This window comes from Contarinia nasturtii, unplaced genomic scaffold (genome assembly GCF_009176525.2).
Source record: "Contarinia nasturtii isolate CC-2019 unplaced genomic scaffold, AAFC_CNas_1.1 Cnas_scaffold_187, whole genome shotgun sequence".
Classification (NCBI taxonomy): Eukaryota; Metazoa; Arthropoda; class Insecta; order Diptera; family Cecidomyiidae; genus Contarinia; species Contarinia nasturtii.
In genome coordinates this window covers 3,418,674-3,444,195 of record NW_022197544.1, presented here as the reverse complement: position 1 = coordinate 3,444,195, position 25,522 = coordinate 3,418,674, and the positions used below count along the sequence as shown (strand labels likewise).

Here is a 25,522-nt window from a genome sequence, read left to right as displayed (position 1 = left end):
TATAAAAAAAATAACAACATTGGCATCGTATTATAAAATTTATATTTCTTTAAATTGCTCATGAAGCACATACACACAAACATATACTGGAAAATATCAAAGCGATACATTTTTATCGTAGCTATGTTATTTCATAATTTATTGAGACTTGCAATTTTATTCTCCCATTGCAATTGACCATTTGCGTTATTTTTTGTTTTTTCATAAATGAATGGAATATAGCAATAAGAGCTTGACAATAATAAAAATATGCCCACAGACAAGTAGAAACAATATAACATTGTATTGAAACGAATCGGTAAACTGGCGACAAAGTCACTCAAAATCGAGCGTCTAAATAAATAATCCAACCGAATAAGATCGTCGTCAATGGAAGTGAGTGCAAAACACCAAAGGTACTTGACGGTCCATTGATGATCATTTCAATCGCTTACCATGTGTTTTTAATTTGAAATGCTTTGCTCTACTTGTACCCAATATTTGCAGACGAATTTAATGCGAAACTGTCCCGATTTTTGATTTATTATACACGCTACCTTCATGACGACACCGTTTTCAGAATCCACACAAAATTCAGCCCAAAAAACAAAAAAATCAAACCGAGTATTGCATGCATGTTTCGACGTTTGTTTCCATACAATAAATTCAGTGCTCTTAATCAAACTCAGTCAGCCGCTCGACTTGAAATTGACAACAGTCACAATTTATCAATATCAATTCGAGAGTGCAGCGAGCATGTTTAATTAAATTGCGTGATAATTTTGGACAGTCTCAAAGTGTGGCGAAGAGTTCAACTCGAAAGAGATGCAATTTGGTTCTGATGTCGTTGTCGCCATATGATTTGATCTGTAGCATTTCGAACTTCAACCGTGCAATCCGTCGAACGTCGTCGTCGTCATCATCGTAGTCATTGCAAACAGACACATTTAACGGGGTTTTTGATTTGCGTTTTTTTCCTTTCGTATGGTGTGGGAATAACCGTGCGCGTATTCACACTCATGCAAGTAGCAACGTAATGAACTGTTGATGCTGAAGTTGAACAACAGCAAATACAATAAAAAAATGTATTAAACGCCAAAACCATACACACGCGCCTCTCTCAAGAGACCGCAAACACGTTACTCATTCACTCACGCTCTCGATGTATGTATGGCCGGGCTTCAAGAGATAAACAACAAAACAAATTATTTGCAATCCAGTGGCATTAGCGCCATCGACGATACAAGACGTGAACAAATTAACCGCTCGATATAATTTTATTTACTATTTATTTTCGATTAATTGCGTGCTTTTTACCGAACTAAACGATCGTTAGTGTTTTAATTTAGAACATCAGAATTTTTCCGAAAAAAAAGGGAAAGAAAATTCGGCTTTATCGCGAACATTTTTCTGCGAACTTGGTTGAATGGTCAAAGTGTAACTTGACGAATTTAAAATAACAAAATATCCAATGTGCAATTCGTGAGAAATTTTCGTGAATTTTCCACCATAAATTTATCGAATTTTTTGCCTTTCCATTCGTGGAAAGAAGATGTAATTCAATTGAAATGAAAATCATTTTGTTGCCAAATTCATTAAACACAACTATGATTTTGATATATTGCAATATTCGTGCAGTTTTTTGACGAAAATTCACTTTGAAAACCGGATAATTCGATAATAAAGAAAACAACAACAAAAAAAGAAAATTTATCGATAAGATTGAACACACCGGTGTGACATTTAAATGAATTTGTAAGAAAGTAAAAGAATTTGAAAACACAAAAAAATAACACACAACCAATTACACCCACGGAAGTGAGCACAAAAGAAAAATCACATTTGCCGAATCGCGAACAAAAACCAAAGAGACACGTACTCGCACCAATTATTTGAAAGAGATAGAGACACACATAAATACGATCTGTGTAGAGCATACACGCAAACCGAGACCTGCATCGCATATTCATTGAGCCAAAATGAACCAAATCGGTTTTTATTTGCAGTCGATTATTTTATTGGTAAGTTAAATCGTGATTTATGTTACATTTTTCGATAATAAAGAAATAGGCAACCAGCAAAACAATAATCAGAGAAGAAAAAAAAGTCATTCAAATTCCACCGACTAGAGATCAATGGTAAAAGAGAAAAATGAATGAAATAAAAATAAAAGTGTCGCCTGGAAAGAATGAATACAATAATGATGCATGAAATGTGACGATTGTTTTTAAGTGCAAATTAAACACAAGAAAAAGGCGACAATTTTTATGAAAAACAAAAGAGCGGTAAAAATGTCTATCGACAGAGCGCGAACATTTTTAGCACTAAAGTAATCAATCTATCGTTTTATTATTGTTGCAATGCAATACACCGTAAGACGGATGCACGTGGAGATTAGTTCGACTCACTTAAATTGATTATGCATGCACACAATGTTTATAGTTTTGTCGTTCTAACACACACACACACACACACACACACACACACACACACACATTACTTTGACTACTGCAAAAAAAATTCTGCCGCAAAACCACAAAAATTTCTGTTTCTATGTGTGTTTACTATGCGGTGCACGCTCTTTTACACAAATTGGTATTAGATGACAACGAAAATTGCCTACAGATGTAAATAAGAAGAGAAAAAACCTCGCATTGCACGCAGTCACACATTCAAACGGCCATTGATCGTAATGACAAACTACTAATGTGCCACAGAGGCTGTGTATGTGTGTGTGTGTGTGTGTGTTTTTTCTTCTGGTTGCTCATTTTTTGCAAAATGTATGTAATTTAAATTTTTGGTGGAAACGTGATTAAAATAATTTTGTGGTCTTGTGTATGCAGGCGGTGTGTTTGGGTGCTGTAAAGCAGAAAAAATTATGTGTTATTGGTCAAAAAGTCAACATTCGATGATATCATGATTGAATGTGACAACGTCTTGGCTTTTTTTCACTTAAAAAATGCAAATAAATCTCCGATTTACCGCAACAGTTCAATAAATCTCCTGATTTCAGCACATGAACAAACGATATTTTTTTATGCGTGAAAAGAAAAGAGTAAATAGATTTCGATGAGAAAATGCCATGTCGCATATTTGCCGAGAGTTAATCGAGAGTAAACAACGTAAATTCCGATTTATTACAACTTCCACATTCAGAGAGATCAAATGCATTCATCGATATGCTCCCAATGCAGTAATAGAGGTGAAGCGATGAATGAAATTGCAAGTTAAAAAAAACAACATCAACAACAACGAAAATAACAAACAAAGTCGATGAAAAGTAAAGCAAATAGAAATGGAAAAGCATACACGAGCCGCACAGAAAAATGAACATGCACACATACTGTGCGAGTAAAAAACAAACGAGCGAGTTACAATTATTTCATGATTTTGGAATTTTACGTGTTATTCTCTTCGCTGAACATACATTAAATGAGTCTGTGGTACTTTTAACAAGATCTCGACATTCAAATGCATCCACATCCATAAACGTTAACCAGATATAACACGAAATAAACAAGCATAAATTCGCCAAGGAAAATAGACGAATTTAGTGTAGGACTGTGGCAAACGAAAAAATAAACCATTTTCATTGGTATATTTAGTTCCGATTTGACGGAGAAGAAGCACACACGTTATTTGCAAAATGAAAACAACACAGATATTATGTGTATAGTGTATTCTTTCCATCTCTTTCATCTTCTTTTTTCTCGTTTAACTCGATTTTGTAATATTATTTAATATGTATGTATACATTGTCTATTACGTATGTGTTTTTCTTCTGTTTTCTTCTTTCTACGTATTTGCTTTTGTTATCTTTGTTTCGAAGTTCTCTTTCGTTCGATGGGTGACGACAAGCGCTTTCGCTTTCGGATGTGGATTCACACCAAAGGAATTAGTAAGCTGCAATTTGTGCTGCTGGCATACTGACGTCCATACAATATACACTATTTGAATTCGTTAAATTCACTGGAAACTGCAATCAGCGTATCCGTTTCAAATTCGGTTGAACGAAAATAAATATTTCAAGGCAAATCAATTCACTTAAATCATTTCTAATTCTAAATGTGCGCGCGTTCTTCATTTTCGCACCGAAAAAGTGGCAAAGAAAAAAATTTACACAAATTCCGTAACATAGGCGATTAATTCTGTGTCAATTGTCGCGTATTTCTATTATTTAAAACAAATTCATGGAATAACAAGCGATCTTTTGTCCACGCGCTAAGTATATTGTGTCGTTGTTCATTAAAATTCAGTGGCATCATCACTTCGATGCGAACGCTGCGAATCAATTTTTGCGCATACTTGTTTTGAAAATTAAAATGCTTCGTTTCAGCTCATGAAAAATGTAATGGTTATGATAATTGTCACATTTAGTTACATTCCGAAAACAATTGAAAAGTAATGTGCCACCCAATCGTGTGCGCGCGCGTGTACATCAAATCCAATAAATTGTCAATATGTTTGTAAACGCTTTTGTTTTCATCGATTTTCGACAAGGTCACAACTACCGGCGTATTCAATCTTCGTTGAGCATTTTTCTTCTGATTTTTTTTATTTCGAATCATTCTTTGTATCGATCCAATCGACCATGATTCAATATCGGTTTGAGTGAGTACATTTTTTTTTTCATTGCAAACATTTGTTGAGCCCGTAGTATTTTAGCTTTGATTGCCAGATCCATAGATTTGCTAACCAATTTACATTTGCCGCGTGAATCACTTTTAAACGTTTGTATTACATTAGAGTGGAAAAAATGCACTTAATTTTAATCACTGTAATATATCCGACGGAGTTTGATATTTTGTACGATGACGGAATCGCAATCGAGGCATGCAATTTTCATAGAAATTCAATCGACGTGAAAAAAAAATTAAATTGACGGCATTTGCGTTGCCAGAAAAAGAAGAAGAAACAATCAAATAAATCATCAATCAGTTGCGATTATGCAATCGCGTGTGGCTTATCGATCGCTCTAAATATAAAATGTTGGTGTGTACAAAGCGTCGCATGCAATATAGTCCGGCACATTGCGTTTTTTTTCATCTAATTTTCGGTTAAAGTTATGCTGATTGATAACAGAGGAAAAGAAAAATACCCTCGGTGAGTGCATTTTACGTTTGATGTACTCGCGATAGACACATAACGATGTATCCGGTCTATAATAACGTTCATTTTGTTATGTGTTTTGCCAATTTTCGTGTCGATCATATTGACGCTACTGTTTTTGTTTTTTAAATATTAATTTTGTTCCGTCGGCAATGTTTTTCATACTTGCTTCATTAATTGAAAAATTGTAGAAAAATCAATCAATCAATGTTAGAGTCGGCGATGGTGTCAGGTGTGTGTTTGCAAAAATATTTCAATTCGAAATTTATCATTCGTTGAAAATGCAAATGCTTGTTGTTGTCTTTTTTTTTGCATCATTGCGGTGAAGTTCGATGGAATTTTTCATCGACACGCAAAAACTAAGAGTGGCCATTTCAGACCTTGCACCACTTGCAAGAAAGAAACAATTTTAATTTGTAATTTCCCAAAAATGGTCGTGTTGATTATCGTGATTCGGAAACATGTGGCCGCAACCTTACATACCGTTTTTTCATGGGTTCAATTTTCGAACGCATTTACCGAATTTGAAGTACTCCAATTTAATGAAAGATAAATACTCTAATTTTTACATGTATGTAAATCAAGTAAAGAGCATTGTCTTTAGATTTTCGGTTAATTTGCTTATATGATGCTTCATTTCACTTTCGTCAACTTGCTTTCATTACACACATGATGCGCGACATAATTAGTGCCCATTAACGTGCTAATGACCACATATCTATAACAAATTATCAATAAACATGCTTTGGATCACACATAAATATGAGCATGCAATGGTTCATTATTAAAATACGATAATTGCTCTACAATCTTTTTTATTGTTTGTTTCGTCTCTCATGATCATCGTCATCTCTCTCTCCCTCACTCATATACAAAAAAAAATGTTAATTCCGAATTTGGCTCATGTAATCTTCTCGGTTTAAATTTCGCATCGTTCGGTGACTCCTTTTCGGTTGTATACATCATATCGAGTTACTTTATCTTTCTTTCTCTCTTTCTTGCTTACGATGTCAATGGTAGTGTGGTGTTGCGATTCAGCATTTCGGTGATTGATTATGCAATGTTTCGATGCTCGACTCTCTGGACTGCTTGCAAACACAACGCACGTGTAAAAATGTGAATATTTATTTTATTTTTCGCTGGTTTCTCGTTCAATTCTCTCTTGACTACATTTTGCATTGTAAATATGCTCATATATGGTCAATTGGTCATAAAAATGTCTTGAAACAAGTTAAAAATCCATTAATTTGTCTTTCTTTCTCCCACATTGACCAAAACTCTCTGATCGATGTCAACCAAATGCTTGGCTGTTGTTGTTTTTGTCTTTTGAACATCGAGAGTGCGAAACTCTTTCTCAATAATACTTGAAATATGCCTGGGCATTTAAGTTTTTGATAGAAAAAATATATACACAAACACTGACCAATCGAGAAGTAGTGCAATCACAATAGCAAAAAAAAATTGTAACATTTCAACGAAGAGGAAGTAGTTATGCGAGCATAACATAGTCTTGACTTCCAGTTGGCATCCATTTGGTGTGGGATTTTTTTTTTTTTTGCATCACTTGCAACAGCCAAAAAAGATTAAAATATCACATATTCACGATTTTCAGTGAAAGACTTACAATGGAAAAAAAAAGTTCGCTACGAAGTGAAGCAGACAGAAAGAAATCTGGCGAGTGAATACGACGTCGAACTACGAGTGGAAAAAAGGTCAAATATCATAAGAAACATATATATAAAAAAGCACTTCGATCCAAAAATAACAAGAAACTTTCCCTTTCCGCATTGAACATATATTTCGAAAAGAATATCGATTGCCTTGCCAAGTTTGTTCGTGTAATTTTACGGGTTCCCAATTCAAAATGTCTATGCTCGGGACGACAAAACAAAAATTGATTATGTTTGTCTCGTATCAGTTGTCACCAATGTTGGTGGTTATTATTGATTTGAATCGCTGACTGGTGCGATCGATTTGTGTTCATGTTCAAAACGTAATCATTTGTGGAATATTAATTGGATAATTGACAATCATATGTCAATTTTAAAAGGGCTCATATGACTGATGACAAAAAAAAACAAATCTTCGACGTTTTTTTATTCACTCCATGTACAATATTTCTGTTTTGTTGTTGTTTCATTGAAATCAATCAGTATGTGTGTGTAATAAACTAAGCATACACCTTGAAAAGATCAGAGAATCGCGCGAAATATTAAAATGCTGAGCTGAAAGTTTGAGGCGAGACGAAGATAGTCTTTCATTGTCATGGGAAGATACTTTTATCGCAAAATGTAAAACTGTGGAGCCGGAATTTTTTGAGTGAGTTTCGATTTTCCCGGCTCTTTTAACCAAATACATATATATGTCTGTAAAAAAATAACAACCTCATTATTGCAAAACGTCGTTGAGCCAGAAATCAGGAACTATTGCATGGCCACGCTTTGCTTCGTCTGATGCGACGCCGTGTGCTTTTATTATATTTTCACCTATTCCATTTTGCCTATTCAAGTGTCTATTTCAATTTTATTTTTAATGTTAAAATCTAGCATAATAAATTGTGGGTGTTTTTACGCTTATTGCTTGGAATTTTTTTTTCTCCATTTATCGCTTTATCTTGATTTCGCACATGCATTCAAGCGCACCATTTTCATTTTGGATTGAAATTCACGACGGGCAAATAAAAAGATGTGCATAAATGTGTGTGTGAGTGTATGGTTGCGGGCGCGCATTTTAAAAGTAAGAACGTCACGTGTACACATTTAAGCCACAATTCATTTTGCAGTGTGTCTAAAATACAAAATTATTATTCATTAATGCGAATGGTTCGAGTTATTAAGCGGCTCGGACTATGCAGCATTGCATATTAGATGAATCATGACGTAGTAAAAATGCGTTCATTTCGTACATGTAATAGGAACTACGGTTTGGCCAAATTGGTATGCCAAATCATATTTCTTTATCGATTCTTAACGCAGTTTTTCATTTCATTTGAAGAGGATGGCCAGAGGCAATGAATATCGGGTGTGCAGTCATGAAGAATATTGAAATGAGCCGGGGCAATGATATGTGCTAAAATTCGTTTGATCAACACCGGTCTACAATTAAATTCATAACGAAGACAGTTGTAAAACACATCGTACAGTATTTTTTTTTGCCATGTAACTCATTCGTAGTACGTAATTCTGTTTTCAACATTTAATCGCTTTGTTTACATATAATGTGACTTGGCGCGTATTTCAAATTGAACACATAGTGTGCTGGTGTGCACTCACAGCGCGCGCAGAATTCCATCCACTTCAATTTAATTTCTTTTTGTATATATTCGTTTTCCGCGCACTCATTCATCGCAAAATTGAATGAAATACGCACGCGCTCTAGTCGCAGAAATACCATGATGAGAAGAAAGAAAGAAATGAATATTTGAAGAAATGACTTCTTTATGACTTATTAATGAAAAAGCAAACACACACAAACAAATTGAGATATCATCAAAATCGAGTTGAATTCAAGATTACGCGCTTCTCTTCAGTTTGCTTTGCGTTTAGATTTATGTAATTTCACAGTAGATTTATGTGTGCAATGTGAGTTTCAGTTTTGTTTGGACAGAAAGAAATAAAAAAAAACACTTAAAACCTATTGGTATTCATTGAGCGCACTTGGTTTATGTTAACAATTAGATGGCTGGAGATTTATTTAAATGATTTTTACTCTCTTTCTCTCTCTCTACATTCTATTTTGTGCACGACGATGAAAGACATGTTTTTGATTCAGATTCAACATGAAATGAACTCTGATATATGGTCTAGTTGAACGCGAAATATTTTAAAGGGCCATTTGAAAAATGGCACACAATTCATTTGCTGTTATTTAAACCGGTTCGCCAAGAGAGATTTTTTATTTGGTTTTGTTTTGTTTACCTTTGTGCTTGTGCGTGTGTGGCTGGCGTCATAACGCATTTTGCACATTTTTGACACATAACACACGACGATTCATTTCACTCGATTACGCATACACACAATCCAATAAACATTCCAATTTGCCAGAAACAAAATGCGTAGCAGCGGGCGATATCATGCCTAATCCAATTTTCAATTGATTGAACGTTTTTACACAATTGTCATTATAGCTTTTGAATGAACATGATGATATTAATCAAATGATTGATGTCTTTTATATACTCAAACTCTTATTGCTTTGTTGTAATAAGAAATGTCATTGTTTGTCTATAACAAACACTGATTTAAATAAAAACCAACAATTTTTCGTTTCAACTTTACATTGTTGGATGGGCTAATTTCTTTTCAAATTCATTGACTCTGTAACGAGCGCATAAAATTGGATTAATATCAAACAAAATCACATTCGAAATGGTATCATGTCAAATAGTTAAATTCTGGTCATCATCGGTCATACAAATAGATACAAACTATATTGTTAGCATCATTTAAACGATTCAAATTGAATAAATTCGTCATAACATCAAAGTAATTTCACTTTTTATGATCACTTTTTCACGTGTATTTTTGTTGAAAATTGATTTGGCGTTGTTTTTCTATGTATTTTTCCAACTTAATGTTATTCTATCGATCAAGCACCGTCGTCATTATGAAATTTATTGGATTTTTCTTCTGCTTGCACCTTGAACTTACGTGTGTGTGTATGAGATCGTGAGCATCAATTTATTGAAGCATGGAACATCTTCATAATTTACACATGATTCAACGGCTTTTATTGTTATGATTAATTCACACCCAAAATCGATGCTATCAATGTGTGAAATGTGCTCATGTAAATGATTCAGCTGAAAATGTTGCGCTTAAGCCGCCGCCACCACCAACACATCACGATTACTCAATTGCACTGTTTTATTTTGGTTTTCGTCTTCTTCTCTTTTTTTTTTAACTGTACGTATTCAATTACCATGCACACCAAGATTCTCAATCGTGATTGTTTGGATTTTACTTTTCATTTGTGTCTTGTGTTTGGTTTTTTTTTTTTCTTCTTCTTTCGTTCACTACTCATAATGAGATGCCATGAGCATGTAATACACTCGATAGACCAATTTAATCAAGTTGATGAAAAGTACTTACGTTGCTTATGAAGGAGGAAATGTGCATTTTTTGTTGCTTTTTAATTTTAAATGTTGGAGCTGTTTGATTGTCCAAACGTTATACATTGTTGAAGATAATAAAAACAACAATTCGTAATAACAATTTGATTACATCGTGTTTGTTTGAATTTTGTAAAAATGTGTACGCTTCTTGAGTAAATGGTTTCATTTTGGTTTGTAAAAGAAAATTATTTGATCCGAATATATGCAAAGTGCGATTTGTCTTATGAATGACGACGATGGGGACAACGGCAACAGCAACAGTGACCCTTGCCGTAATATGTATGCAGAAGACAATGAACGTAACAAAACAAAATAATTGTCAATTAACTTTTGCAATCATCGAAAACAATTGGCAACCAGCATAAATTCATCCGTGAGCATATGCGAGCGCACACACTCGCACATTTAGCACAATAGACCTGTGCAGACTTTGTTTTTACCAATTTTGTTGTGTTATGCGTTTGCCAAACGTTATTTATGTGTTTTTTTTGTCTTCATTTTTGGTTGATGAAAAAAAGAACTTTTTGAACCTCTTTTCCTTCAAAAACACAAGAAAAAAGCGGCTACTTTTGTGTTTTTCCAATTCGGAATTTTGACGAAGCACACGCAAACCACTTTGAACAAGGTTTCGGACAACAACAAAAACACCACTCACCTACTACTACAACAACAATAAAACATAACAAACACATTTTCAAATAAAAGAAAAAAACGTCAAATTCGAAAACTGACGGCATCATGAAAAACATTTCACGCACAAAAACAAAACAATTTAACATAAAATTTCATCAAATGCTAGCCACAAATGATGAGGTTCATTTGTATGTGACCACATCAACTGTTGGTTTAAATACAAAATTTTGTGTTACGTTTGCAATATGAACGCATAAGAAATGGTTGAATAAACAATTAAAAATTAAATTATAATTATTCGCCATAAATGGGATATTTGTTTAATTTCATTGTTATCGCTTTGACGCACTATCTCTCATGTGTGTGTGGTTGTGTGTGTGTTCGTTGCTACTCGCCCATTTACAATGCGTCACATTTAATGTTTAGTGCACAAAGCAATGCGGATAAAATGTGACTTGAGATAATCGCAGCTCGGTTTGTATCGCTATTGTTTCTTTTCTCTATATTTGTTTGTGTCTCTCTTACTCTTTTTCTTTCTATCTCTCTCTGTCTGTGAAAACCGTAATGGTTTTGCTTCTTTCTTTCTATTTTTTAATTGATGACTATTCAAACTTAAACACACTAAGTTGAATAATTAATTCGGTCTATGAAAATAGTGTGATGTGCTGGTTTTTTATGTGACCTCAATAGTTTGCACCGCAATTTTACTACCCATCCTTAAGGAAGCGCATTTCGAATTCACATACGGCGAGTTGAAAAGATTCATTCATTTTTCTTTGTTTTTCTTTATTTCACTTTTCTTTTGTGCAATAAGTGATTCAGTATGAAAGAATTTCATGAAAGAAATCCCATTCGAAAACGCATCGATTTATCATCAAATTGGATTTTATCAATGGAACAATCAATTTCCTTATGAGATGTTTAAATTTATTACAATCAATTTGACACAGTTTAATCGCATGTGGTCTTCATTTCAAGCCCTGTTGGTCATCATTTTTTCCGTCCGTGTGCATCCGAATCGCATTTAGATCAAGAGTATGATAATGACATGTTTTGATGAGCCTTTGTATTTCTTTAATTTTTCATCATTTTATTTAATAAAACAGAAAATTGCAGTTTTGTATTCAAAAAAAAATTAGCTGTTTATTTAATTGGCGTGTCATTTTTTCCCCTCACATCAAATCATCAGATATACAAATGCACATTTAGTCATGCTTCATGATTACTTCAATTTACAAACACGAAGAAACGAAACAAAAATAAAACTGATCTCCGCATGTGTAAATATCTGAGCATAAAACGACACAAAAACCGCGCAAAATGAAATCATAGAGTGTGTAAAATATTATGTGTGCTTTTAAAAAAAATGTGCTTCGCATCGATGTGAAATGTGAATGACTGCGCGAGGAAGTGTACTGATCTCGTAATATGTTCGTATCAAGGTTGCAATTGACATTGCAATTTATATCTGAAACTCTAATTTTGGATATAATATTGTTTACCATAAAAAAACATCACTGTTCGAGACAGATCGTTTAGTTCTCTCCCGCACCAAGCGTAGCGGGTAATTTTGCTTAAACACGCGATGACCATTTTTCATCGCTAACCATATTTAGATGTGTTTTGTGTGTGACAGCAACAGTGGTGAGTGATCGATTGAAGAGACAATTCACACACGCAAAATTGTCATTGATATTGATCCAATTGAATTTTATACAATTTACCGAATTCGAGTGGGCCGACAAATCAAATTTAAAAAAAAAATCATTTCACAAGACTCCTTCCTGCACAAATACTATAGCATTTTCTTTGGCACAATACAACCGAACCGAAAATTGAATTTTATAGAAATAATAACACAATGAGTGTATCAATAGTAAAAAAAATTGAGGTATTTGACACACGCAAACAGATCCGAAATGCACGAGGCACGACAAACATCAATGTCATGAACTGTCTTTGTATATCATTTCAATCGAGTTCAATAAATCAATTGACCAAAAAAAAAACACAAGAGCATGGACCCATTGATCAAATGAAATTCACATTTGAAAGATTTTGCGAAGAGAATGGGCGCATGTTAAATTAGTATTTGCCTGGAGGTTTGTTTTCTTATATTATTAAATCGCTGCTTTTCGATCAAAATCGTGTTCTTAGCATTGAAATAGATTATCGCACTTTTTCAGCACAATAATATGGATAATAATTTAATGTATACAATCAATATGAGTTGGTATGTCATATTTGGACGTATTGAATTTTTTGCTGCATCGGGAAAAATTGAACGTATGTATCAATTAATTGTTATTTTGTATAGCGGTTGATTTTGAGCAATCACAAACTAAATTGTAATTAATCACGCCACAAGCACGAAACCAACAAAATACCATTTAAATTTCGGAATCAATTCAGAGCGACGGTGGAAGATGGCGAGAAAAGGAGATAGCAAAATGAGGTGAATGACAAAAAGGCTAACATATATGAAGCTGACCTTTTTTGTGGCTAAAAAGAGAAAGAGAACGAATGAGATTAGAAACAATAGCAAACAGCCTACAAAACATACCGCATAATTAACGAACCAAAGAAAAAGATACTTACCATAGACAAGGGAGACAGAGAGAGAGCGAGAGAGAAAAGCACACACCACAAAGCGAACATCTACTTAGTGGAGCAACGAAACGGTAATCAAATAATGCGAGCAAAACAGTGGCCGGTATTTATTTCGCTTTTTTTCTATTTTCGGAATTGTTTCATTTTTGAACTTGATCCACTTGTGTGAATTATATGATTATGTCATCGTACAAACGATGAAAGCAACACTCATCGAAATTTGAATTATGTTTCGTGTGAATGTTATGGCTGTTTTGAATGAGAGAACATTTTTCATCATGCACATGACCTGTGTATATATGTTTGCTTTCAAATTCTCATTTGTAAATATTTCACCAACAACACTGAATTGTGTAAATCTTCATGTGCAGCATATTTGTTTCTTCGATTAATTTTGAATGTCAAGAGACGTTATAAGAGCGTGTAATTTAAGGAAATTGGGTGTTCGTTACTGACTGCATTTCTAATAAAGCGTAAAATTGTAACGATCGCTGGTCTTTAAACAACAGTTGCACAACGGCATGAAGTGATACGATGCTTGCTTTCAAATGAACACCCAAAACCATTGTCTTACCGTCGCGGTGTTTTTTTTTTCGAACTTAAGAGCTTCTGCGCAATGCACAATGAAAACAGAAAAATATTATTGCGAATGAAAATGTTGCTGGAAAAGTGGTTAGTTGAACGAGCATCACCAAAAATGGTAAGTCACTTGGTGACAATGACATGCGAGCAAAATAAAAGAAATACCGTTGCACGACTGGGCGAAATGTGCACGCAGCACCGCAATTTTTGAACCGCTTGAATTCGTAATTAATTGCACGACCCAAGTAAACTGAAGCGGGGGAATAACACAAATAAAAAGAAAGAAATATTGTGAAATGTGCCCAAAAAAAACACACACATTTTCTATGCAGTTTCTGCAATTTTGACAGTTAACTGTGAAATTGCATAACGGATTCTTTTTGGACAAAACACACAGATCAAAAGGTTCATCGAGATAGCATACGCGAATACCATATTGCCCCCGAAATTAATGAATAATGCAAAAAATGTGTTTACAACCTCTTCGTGTGATCATCTATACAATGGAAATGGCCAAATGTTGTCGTTTGGTTGTAGAAATGTGCGCAAAATATGCAAATGGAGAATTTTTGTTTGAGCATTCAAAACAATGGCAGATGCCAAGACGAGTTTAAAACAATAATTCGATTTATTCGTCGTCGGTTCCGTTTCGTACTGGCCCATAAGTTATGTATTTAGTGCAAACAAACTAAGCAAGAAAATGAAATGCGCTATGTACAGTACACTTAACGGTAGCACGAAGAGCCACGCTGAAAATGAACGGCACTACATTCGATTACAATGAAAGCGATCGTTTAACTCATTGAATTCACTATATTAAATTTTATTGTAATGCCGAATGTTCGTGTTCTTCCAAAACATGACGTGGTTTTTTTTCGCGAATTGCGCAAATTTTTTCATTAATCGATTTCAACTCTTGTTCATTTTAATAGACAATTTCATTTTATTTCCATAATAAAATCGATGGTTTGACATGACATGACATCACATTTAGATGTTTATGTTTAGATAAATTCGAACGATTTGTTTTTATTTTCTTTTGAGCCCATCGCGATCTCTATTCATCTCTCTCTTTCTTGCTGAAATCAAAAATCTGAAGAAAGTGAAAAAAGCAATGGAAAGGAAAAAAACCCGACACCGTTAGAAAGACACAGCCAAAGATTGAATCTTAAGCGTGTGTCAAGGTGTTTATGTTTTCTTTTAGATTCATTCAATTTGTTTCGATAATTGAAGAAATCGAACCTTTTGACAATGTTCAATAGGCCAGTCATTGAGAAGAATGTATAAATATTGCTTGGAACCATTAAATCAATCAATTTAAAGGTTATTTGCTCTCTTTCTCTCTGCCCCCCTCTCTCTCTTTGTCGCTGGCGCAATTAGAATGGAACTTTTTCAAATCGTTTTGTAACTGCGAATGTGTGCCTAAAGAAATAATTAACTGTTCTCAACATTAAGCGAGGTAAAATTTTGATATTGGACATTTTGTTCCTGCGTTCAATCGATAATTGTTAAAAACGCTCACGCTCACATTGTCAATTCATGGCCAGTAATTAGAATGAAAACCGACCACACATTCGAATTTCAAAAAATACATTTTTCTTGGGCAAATAGACAAAATGACAATGCTCAACGAAAATCATTTACTTGAACACACTCAAGAGTGACATGATGCAAGATATTTTTATTATCTTCATGATTCCGTTTTAATAAAAATCAATTTGATAAAGAATTAAAATGGGATTTGTTGTTTTTAATTGTTTTTTTTTATTAGCGGGTGTAATTGCGTATGCCGGTATACGCATCTATGGCGAAAATTGAATCAATCATGTCGAGATCTCGGCGAGATTGGTCAAACATGACAAACCTCTCTAGTGGTTTGAATATGCGGGTGTATTTTTTATTAATCTTTTTGTCATGTTTGTTGTCGTTTTTCTCTAAGTTAAGCAGCCGGCCAGGCCATTTAATAACCGTCTTCAAATTCACATTGAATAAGAGTTCATTTGCGATCGAAAGTAAATTCAATAAGCGCGATAAAAAAAACAATTGATGAAAGTACCGAGCATAAGAAAAAGAAATGTACGAAACTTGATAGAAAAACGTTTGTCATGAACTTCCTCGGCTAAAAAAATACATATTACGACGAGTTATGGGCTTTTTTTTCTATCGGCTGCGCAATTATCTAATATCATTAGACCATGGTAATTATTGAAGTATTCCAGTAATTGACGCACATATTTTACCAGATCAAATATGAGTGTATGCACAGAAATGGTTGCAGAAATGAAAGAAAAAGCATCGTCTTGTCGTACGCTGTTGATTTACGCAAAAAAATTTCAAAATTTGCACACGCAACTAAACACGAAATCCCAATAGATAAATCGCGACAGAGAGACAAATGAACATGCGAACATGTTGATGATTGATTGAACATCACACATACTCGCTCAATTCATCATTGGAATAGGCAAATTGAAGCAACAATTTCAATTTATAATTTTTTTCTTCAACCGACGGAAGATCGTCTCGAATTCAGCATTCAATCAATTGCACTCGAATTTGAATTACGAAACAAAGCAACTAACAACTTACAACGATGAAGAATTCCATTTTCAGCGGATCGATGAACATTTAAATATTATCACCAATTAGGAAATTATAAGCAGTAATCTATAAATAAGAGGAACGGAGAAAAAAAATTCAAACGGCTATTTGAAGACATGGCTGTTTTTTTTTGCATCGCTGGAATGCCGACAACGAATGTTTTGCTAGTACGCGTACATTCGATCATTGCTACCGCAATATATTTATTATTAAATATTGTGCGCATCTCACCAAAAAAAACCATAACCATTTCGAATTTTCACTGTCAATTTCATTAATGATGAAAACGAACCGGCGAAGACGACAATAAACTTGATTTTACCATGTTTCTTTGTTTGATATTTGTTATTGCACTTGATGAAAAATGTTTTGTCTCTTCGTCGTTCGTTTGCCATTCTCATATTCGTGGTTCGCGCACATGTGCTCGCTGCATATTGACAGTCGTGTGCGCATTGTCGCATATACTCAAAAGGTTATTGGTTAGATATCCATGTCGCATTTTTTTTAGTTGCACGCAAAACACTCTCGATGTGCTCGTCTATTCAATCAACATTATGCACATATAATTTGTAATGATTGCAAATCACTTTTAATATCAATGAAACAAGTTTTTTTTCTATTTCTATTACCAAATGCAGACATTGATTGAGTTTCATCTTTTACTGTTGACGCTTTGCCACTGCTGGTATGTGATGGCATTTGTGAATGTGGTTTTTGTTTGTTGAAAATGAGGAATTAAAATCTGATAAAATTTGAATGTTGTTTGAACTTAACGGAATCCAACAAGTGCATAGAGTGCATTCTGTGAACTTGATGCCACCGTGCAAAACCAAGGAAGGTTGAAATCGAGCATGCACTATGACAATGTGTTTAGACTTTAAAAGAAATATATGGTCACCACTTCACTATCGATTTCGGCTTTACCATAACCTTGATCCATTAACTCAAACCATTTATTCTTAAACTTACCTCAAAAGAAAAAAATATATATAGATGCGATTACATGTGTTCCGAATGATGAAAAAATAATGAACAACAAACGAAAACGAAGAAAAAAGACCATTGAATTCATTTCTATATATGGAAATTTGTAATTCCTTTCTTCAAAATTCGTATCTGTTGTAACATGTGTACACAACTTAACCCATAAAACAGAAGAAAAAGAAAACAAATCAACGAACCAAAATTATTATTATGGATTGGATACAAACACATGGACTCAAAATATATACACATCGCGCACATTTCATTTCGCGCTATCTTACGACATACAAGTGCCATCAAAAATAAAGCGATTCACTCTTGTCGTATTCAAAAATTAACACAAAGATCGCATGGTAAAAAAAAATTCACCAAAATCATTCATTTTGATTTTCCATAAATTTTTGATCGTACGAATTTTTTAATATTCTTGTGTAAATAATATTTAAATCCCGCGATCGCGCGGGAGAGTGTTTGCATGTGTATGTGTCTGAGGTAATCATTGTATCATGAATTGATTTCATTTGTGTCAAACTTAGACGATTTTGGTAATTAATATGATGATCAAATGAATGACATTGTCTTGTTCGGTTCATTGTCTGTCTCTCGTCGTTATAGTCATCTGCGATCGATGAACGTGGGCTTTTTCACTGCTGCTGTTGCTGTTTGTTTTTTCTCGTTTTGCTTCTCTCCTTTATGTCTTCGATATTTCATCAGACGACGCAATAGCTGCATTGGGCCATTTTTCCTTAAAACGATCGTTTTTTTTCTCGTAAAAAAAATCACATTTTATCGATGGCGCATATCAATTGTTCATGCAGTTCGCAAAATTCCGTATTGCATTTTAGCATGCAAAAACATACAATTATAACAATGTTTACAAATTGCTCTATAGTGTGCCGTATGTACGGCTTTATTGGATCGCTGGTTTGTATTTTTTCCAATGCGATTTTCTTGGAGAGACCTTTAAATGATATTCCGTTTTTATTATAGTGTAAAATAAACTTCAAATCGAAAACACAACTCGACTTCGAATAATTTCATATTTTTTTCTTTCCAAATATTGTTTTTTTTTCTCTTGCTTTATCATTCAATTTTGGCTACTGCTTTTCACAATACGTTTATTGAATGGGAATATTGTACAAAAATGGCCTGTGCTCTTGGCATGCATGCTCGAATTAAGTGCGCATAATAAATAAGTGCATAAATAAATGTTATGTATTTTATTTCCACCTTACTTCGAATAGAAAACAAACAAAAAACCGACTCGGTCGCGCTAGAGAGCCTAAAATTAGCGCGATACCATAAATTATGCATTAGTCGATCTTGATTCCGTACAATTTTCTTCTTCTTCTTCAATATACATTTACATTGGAATTGAAATTTTACGGCCAATTATCGTGATGGTATTTCACCTGCTATATATAGTCTACTGTTGCCACCATTTGTTGTTGTTTATGCATATTTGTTGTTTTCATCACCTTCTTTTTCTGGTTCATTATTTGCAGTTTTCTATTGGCAAAATCCGAGCCGATTGGGGCACGGCCGAAAGCAGTCAATACCACATTCAAACCGATGAGGGTCCAGAACGGTTTTTTCGATATCAAACCGACAGCGGTCAATTTCGCAACGAAAAACGTCTAAAAGATGGAACAGTTATAGGTAAATATTTGATTGATTTAATATATGTTTGTTTAGAGACATCATGATGGACATTTGTGAAATGACAATGACAGTGTGTCAAAATATTGCCCAAACATGAGCAAAACCAATTCATTTCACATGATTGTCATTTTTTTTTCTCGTCTAACATGGTATTTTGTTGAAATTACAAAATACAAATTTAAAATAATGAGCAAGTAATGATACACTAAAGGCAAAATACAATTTTCCAAAAGTCAATGCATTTAATTAAAAATGTGCATGAATTGTGAAAAATTAATGAATTTAACAATGAGCGAAACTGTTTCAATTCATCGCATTTAGTAATACTTTTTCTATGGTCTTGATCTATTGTAAAATGCAGGTACCGAAGCCTGGATCGATGCGTCCGGGTATTTGCGTCAAAAGGATTACATAGCCGATAAAGATGGCTATCGAATTTTGAAGAGCAAAACAATCTTTGTTGGAAAGAGTCGACCCATTAAAGTGAGTTTTAACATAAATTCCTTCACTTAATCAAAAAATAATTCGAAGCTTTTTTTTAACAAAAGTCTATAAAAAATAATATGTGATTTGTTTTTTGTTTTTTTCAAAAGGATGTAATATCAAATGGACGAATAAATACGAAATTACTCGAATCAACGACGACCTCATCGACGCCAGTGTTATCAGTTCCAAGTATATCAAGTATACCGAATCCGAATGCGCTCGACACCGGCGACTTTGGCTATCCAAAGAGTAAGCCATCGATTTTGGTTCATTATAATGCTGAACCAATTGATGGTGGTAACAAGTTCATACCACCAATAACAACAATTGCTCCACCTGTAACCACGTACAGGCCAGTATTTTCAAGCACAACACCCACAACAATCTTACCTCCAACCAGTCCAGCTACATTTATTTCCAGCACCGCAACGCCACAATCACCGCTTGCCGTACAAAATCCAATTGATGTACCATCCAAATACTTTTTACCACCGTTATACCACGGTGGTGCTGATGATTCTCCAATTATCCGTATCAAACAATATACGCCATTACCAACGCCTGTTGCCGCCTATACCATTGACCAAATAAATAATGAATTACAATCGCCTGTGTCATCGGCCATATCGTTAAATGATGTTGCACCGATTGTACCGTATGCACCAATACGTGTGACCGATCCAACAATATTTGGATCTGCATCGCCGTCGACAACACCATTACCAATTGCATCGACAGCATCTAATGTGCCGTTATACAATCGCCATTCATATTATCGGGGTGCCAGCAAACGACCCACCGCCTATTATCCACCAAATCAAATTGATTTTGGCAATGGCATTGACGATAAAAAACGTTACGATCGTTACAATCCACGAATTTCAAATGGTTTTGGATACTATTTGCCACGACATTATCACGAAGAAACCTATCGAGAGGCAAACGCAAACAATCGAGATGGAAGTTTTGGTTATATCGATCCATTTGGCATTCGGCGTGTTGTTTATTATCATGCATCTCCCGATGGCGGTTTTAAAGTACGAAAAAATAATCGATATGTTGGTTTCAATGCAAAACCATATGATTCCAAAAAATAGATTACATACAACCACAAACTCACGAATGAACTTCAATAAATGAAAAAAAAACTCAATAGTGATTTAGACAATGTATACCAGTTGAAGAAAAAAAAAACGAATGGAAATTCAAAAGTGACGTGCTTTGAACAAAGTCAAACGTTTACTAAACATTATCGACTCATTGTTTGCATTCTGAAGCGACTCCACACTTATTTTGGTTTTTTTGTTTTTTTTTTATCACCACCATGGTATATTATATAAATAGCACTTATCATATGGCCAAAACCTGTATTAAAAGACCTTCTATACTTTCAAAAACATCACGAACAGTAGCCCGAATACACTGATTGAAAGACACTTTTATTAATATATATCGATTTATGCGCCTGCAGAAACGATACCAATTATCCAAACAACATTATATCAGAATAACGAAAAAACCCATAAAAAATATAAATTTATCTACGTTTAGAATGCAGCTATGTTGGTATTTCCTGAATTTCCATTTTTTTTGCCCCGAAAATCTGGACAATTGTCTTTCAAAATTTAAATCGATAATTGTTCCATGTCAAAACACAAATATGAAATAAATTCCAGTGTTTTTTGTGTTTCGATGCAATCTATTGCCTAATTGAAATACAAATATTGTAATTTTCATTTTTTTGATGTTGAAACAACTTTCGTTCTTTAACGCGCACACAATGCAATTCGAAATAAAATATTATTTTAGGCCGGAACGAAAGTAAAAGTCAGTATTTTTTTCTTGTTTGGCGCATTATCGAATGTAGTTCGACAAAATCAGGATCATTTTACTTTTAAACATTGGAAAGTACTTCAAAACTGGTTTATCGAACTAAATTTATACCATGTGCGATGTTAGATCTATCTTTTTTTTTAGTAAATTGTAGTTTTTAAGGTATGAAATCAGAAGTGAACAATTCCTAGCAAAAGAACATGTTTAAGAAAATGAAGTAAACATAATGAACACTTTAAATGTTTAATATAATGTCTTTTTCTTTAAAAAAAAACAACAAACTAACAAACAAATTATATTTTTACAAATAATTTATCAGCAGGAACAAAATGAATGAAGATGAGAGATGATTTTTTTATTTCATTTAATGTGTTTGTGTGGAAAATCATGAGCTTTTCTAAATAAACAAATGTAATAAGACTTGCCATACGATTGAAACACATGTGTACGATATTTTTTTTAAATGCAAAAAAAAAAAAAGATGTATGCAAGGAAGAAAATGCAAAAAAAACACAAATTAATTTATTTTATATAAGTTACTACAAGAAGAGGTGAGAGCAAGCCGGAAATCAGCAATAGAAAATGCATACCTCCCATTATAATCTTACAAATAAAATGTGCGATATATGGGGGGCGAAGCATTGAATTTAGAATTGTTTTTAGATCGTTGATTCTATATAACCAAAATATTAATGTTTAAGTACCATTCCTGTACATATCCAACGTGTAACGTTTAATTTTGTAATTTTATGCTTACGTGTTTTTTTTTTTAAATTGAAAAACAAAATAACAATAAACAAAAAATTGATAAAAACAAACTGGTGGTTTTGTATTTTCCAATTCTCTGACCAATTTACAGTTACAAAACAACTTTGTGTTATTTACGTATATTGCAGTTATCGTTACATTTATTATGACACGTTTATTCAAGTGTATTAGTTCCTGAAACGTTATTTTTAACCATAAACGATCCGGTTCATTCAAATGGTTGGATCTATGGGAGCATAGCTGCATATCCAGAAAGAAGAAATCCAGTTTATCACTCTTTCTGGGATATTTGTATAAAAGGTAATGGAATTATGTCGAAAAACAATAGACTCACTTTGATTGTTCATTGGAAATCATCAATAGTTTTCTTTTGTTGTTTGTTTACTTGAACGAATACGAATTCAGTACAGTTTTTTTTTGTAACAAGTGCAATCGAGAATGGTAAGAAATCGATTTTTTTTATTTTTGCTTAAACATTTCGACTAACGTTTGGGACATTCTTCATATTGCAAAAATAGAAGCTGTTTATTGTGCTTGCAACGCTTGCTCTATGTAGTAATGCTGATGTTAGTTTTCCACCACTTATTAGTATTGGCGATTATCGTGCACCGTTCAACGCATATGGAGCGCCCGAAATTCAAAAACAACCATCATTCATAAAACTATCTGAACGTAAGTTAATCGCTTTGAATAACGGTTTTTACTTCATTTGTCAAAAAAATTGATCACGCAAAATGTTTGATATTTGAAAATCGGATCTAATGAAAAAATAAAATACAAATATGTGTCATATTACAGCATTACCACATGCTCCAGCTGCGATATATGGCGCACCCGCTGAAGCATATGGCCCACGTAAGCATATTTGCTCATTAACATGATCAATGATTTTACGCTGAAAATATTAATTTTCGACAAAATTGTAGCAATTTTACGTGCTGAACCTGAACCTGCATCGGAGCCTTTCATTCTACCACCAGCAGCACCTGCACTACAACCGTTACCAGAAATTTCACAACGTACGCAATTTCTAAATGAACATTTTTAAAATTTATTTATTTATTATATTGTGACATCATAATATTGTTTTTTTTTTCATCATTTGGTTGATATTAGCTGCTTTCAGGGAAGAACTAGTACCCGCATCAGTTTACGGAATTCGTAAGTATTCAATTTATCAATTCTTTTGTGCTTTCTTTTTGATTAAACGTTTTCTTTGTTTGATTTAAACTTTAGCAAATGAACCAATCGTAAAATCTGAAGTCGTTGTCAATGCTCCATCACCAGTATACGGTCCAGGTAAGTTTTAAATTCAACCATTTCAAATGCCATCCAATTTAGACATGAATATAATTTGTAACAAAAATGTATTACGTAATGAGATGTTCATACGTTATTTCGAGTCTTTGGCATAAATAAGTTACGGATTTTATGTCAATTTAATGCAAATAACCTCGAGATTTTATTATTCAAATGCGAATTTCCATTTGGATTTTAATGATAATAACCATAGCGGCCAGCGGCAAATTGCATTCGGTTTACCGTCATGCAATGAAAATATTACATCAAATATACCACAATTTTAAAAATTATCGTAATTGCTTTTTTGCGGAAATCTTTTTGAACTCATTGTAATCATTTAATATGATGATTTTTTTCCATCAGTCGATTTTGCACCACCAGTGTTCAATGCACCTATTGTAGCTGCTATTCCGGAAGTTCCAGCAACAGTTTATGGAGCTCGTAAGTTAATCAAACATTATCTTATTTCAATTGCTAAAATTAAAAAAAAATCATAAATTTTACCGAATTATCACACTTTCTTGTCTATTTGTCTGGTTTTTAGCAATTCTTAAAGAAGAACCAATCATAAAAACTGAAGTTTTGCCGGAAGTTATCAATGCGCCTTATCCAGCAGCTGTCGAGGATGCACCAATCAAACCAGAACTAGTCTATGGCACGCGTAAGAATTAATCACATCTACGATATGGTCACAAAGTTTGTGACCGTTTCTATGAGAAAAATCCATTTTTTCCCAATCTTTGAAATTTTTCAATTCTCAGCAGACGTTGATCTGAGGAAATTTCAAATTGTTAATGCAATTAGTATTTAAAAGCTTTTGATTTATTTGATTTTAGCTGTTGTCCAAGAGCTACCAATTGCGAAAGTTGCCATCGATGCTCCATATCCATCAGCTGTTGAGGATACTCCAATTAAACCAGAATTAGTCTACGGCACACGTTAGTTTCATATACATTTATTCATGACACTAAATTTTGTAAATATATACCATATCAACAACTTGAACGTTAATTTTACATATCTTTAGCAATCGAACCTGTCACCAGCTATGTTGAACCTGCCGCTGAGCCCTTTTTCGTACCACCACCAGCGCCTGAATTACCACCACTACCGAAAATATCAGCACGTTAGTGATAGTTTTCTTTGAGTTTTTACTTGTACACTCTATTGTTAAAGTCCATCTCATTTTAAAAACTTTTTAATTATACAGTATTAATGTATAGACAAAGGGTACTTAAACGTTTCTAATTTGCTCTGAATTTTAGCGGTTGTCCAAGCACTACCAGTTGTTGATGCTCCATATCCATCAGCTGTTGAGGATACTCCAATTAAACCAGAAGTAATCTACGGCACCCGTAAGTATTAGTAGTAAGAATCAATTAAATTTACGATGTGTTCAGGTCCAAAAAAAATCAATTTCTTACCAATCTTTGAAAATATCTAAAATTCTTAGCAGAAATTGATCTGAGAGAATTTCAAATTGTTCAAATAGTACTTAAAAGTTTCTGATTTATTTCATTTTAGCGGCTATCCAAGAACAACCAATCGCTAAAGTGGTAATCGATGCCCCATATCCAGCACCTGTCGAAGATACTCCAGTCAAACCAGAAGTGGTCTACGGAACGCGTAAGTATTATTCAAATTTACGATATAGTCAGAAAATTTGTAACTAAGTGTGCGTGCACATTCAAAATACAAGCACTGTGTGCGACGCACATTGAGTGTGAGTGTGCACACTACTGTGTGCGTGCACTGACAGAGTGAAAATAACAGCCCTGTCAATTAGTATTTAAAAGTTTCTGATTTATTACATTTTAGCGGCTATCCAAGAACAACCAATCGCTAAAGTTGTAATCGATG

The 25,522-nt window shown here is 33.8% G+C and overlaps 2 protein-coding genes across 2 annotated transcripts; both read left to right on the top strand.

Moving 5' to 3' along the window:
* The first annotated feature begins 1,093 nt into the window (after positions 1 to 1,093).
* Positions 1,094 to 22,410, top strand: LOC116352576. The gene is made up of 4 exons (XM_031785284.1): positions 1,094 to 2,000; positions 19,117 to 19,270; positions 19,635 to 19,756; positions 19,867 to 22,410. Exons 1-4 carry the CDS (start codon positions 1,959 to 1,961, stop codon positions 20,854 to 20,856), a joined length of 1,308 nt encoding a protein of 435 aa, XP_031641144.1. The 5' UTR covers positions 1,094 to 1,958; the 3' UTR covers positions 20,857 to 22,410.
* A 732-nt stretch (positions 22,411 to 23,142) lies between these two features.
* Positions 23,143 to 25,335, top strand: LOC116336773 (proline-rich extensin-like protein EPR1). The gene is made up of 10 exons (XM_031760892.1): positions 23,143 to 23,215; positions 23,287 to 23,379; positions 23,477 to 23,521; positions 23,597 to 23,659; positions 24,026 to 24,103; positions 24,207 to 24,323; positions 24,499 to 24,600; positions 24,690 to 24,788; positions 24,928 to 25,017; positions 25,187 to 25,335. Exons 1-10 carry the CDS (start codon positions 23,143 to 23,145, stop codon positions 25,333 to 25,335), a joined length of 909 nt encoding a protein of 302 aa, XP_031616752.1.
* Positions 25,336 to 25,522: the final 187 nt, after the last annotated feature.

Coding starts and splice junctions, on each gene's coding strand:
- LOC116352576 (XM_031785284.1), top strand. CDS start 1,959: ATGAACCAAATCGGTTTTTATTTGCAGTCGATTATTTTATTG. Junction 2,001..19,116: donor TGCAGTCGATTATTTTATTG/GTAAGTTAAATC, acceptor CATTATTTGCAG/TTTTCTATTGGCAAAATCCG. Junction 19,271..19,634: donor AAAAGATGGAACAGTTATAG/GTAAATATTTGA, acceptor TGTAAAATGCAG/GTACCGAAGCCTGGATCGAT.
- LOC116336773 (XM_031760892.1), top strand. CDS start 23,143: ATGTGTCATATTACAGCATTACCACATGCTCCAGCTGCGATATATGGC. Junction 23,660..24,025: donor ATCACCAGTATACGGTCCAG/GTAAGTTTTAAA, acceptor TTTTTCCATCAG/TCGATTTTGCACCACCAGTG. Junction 24,324..24,498: donor AGAACTAGTCTATGGCACGC/GTAAGAATTAAT, acceptor ATTTGATTTTAG/CTGTTGTCCAAGAGCTACCA.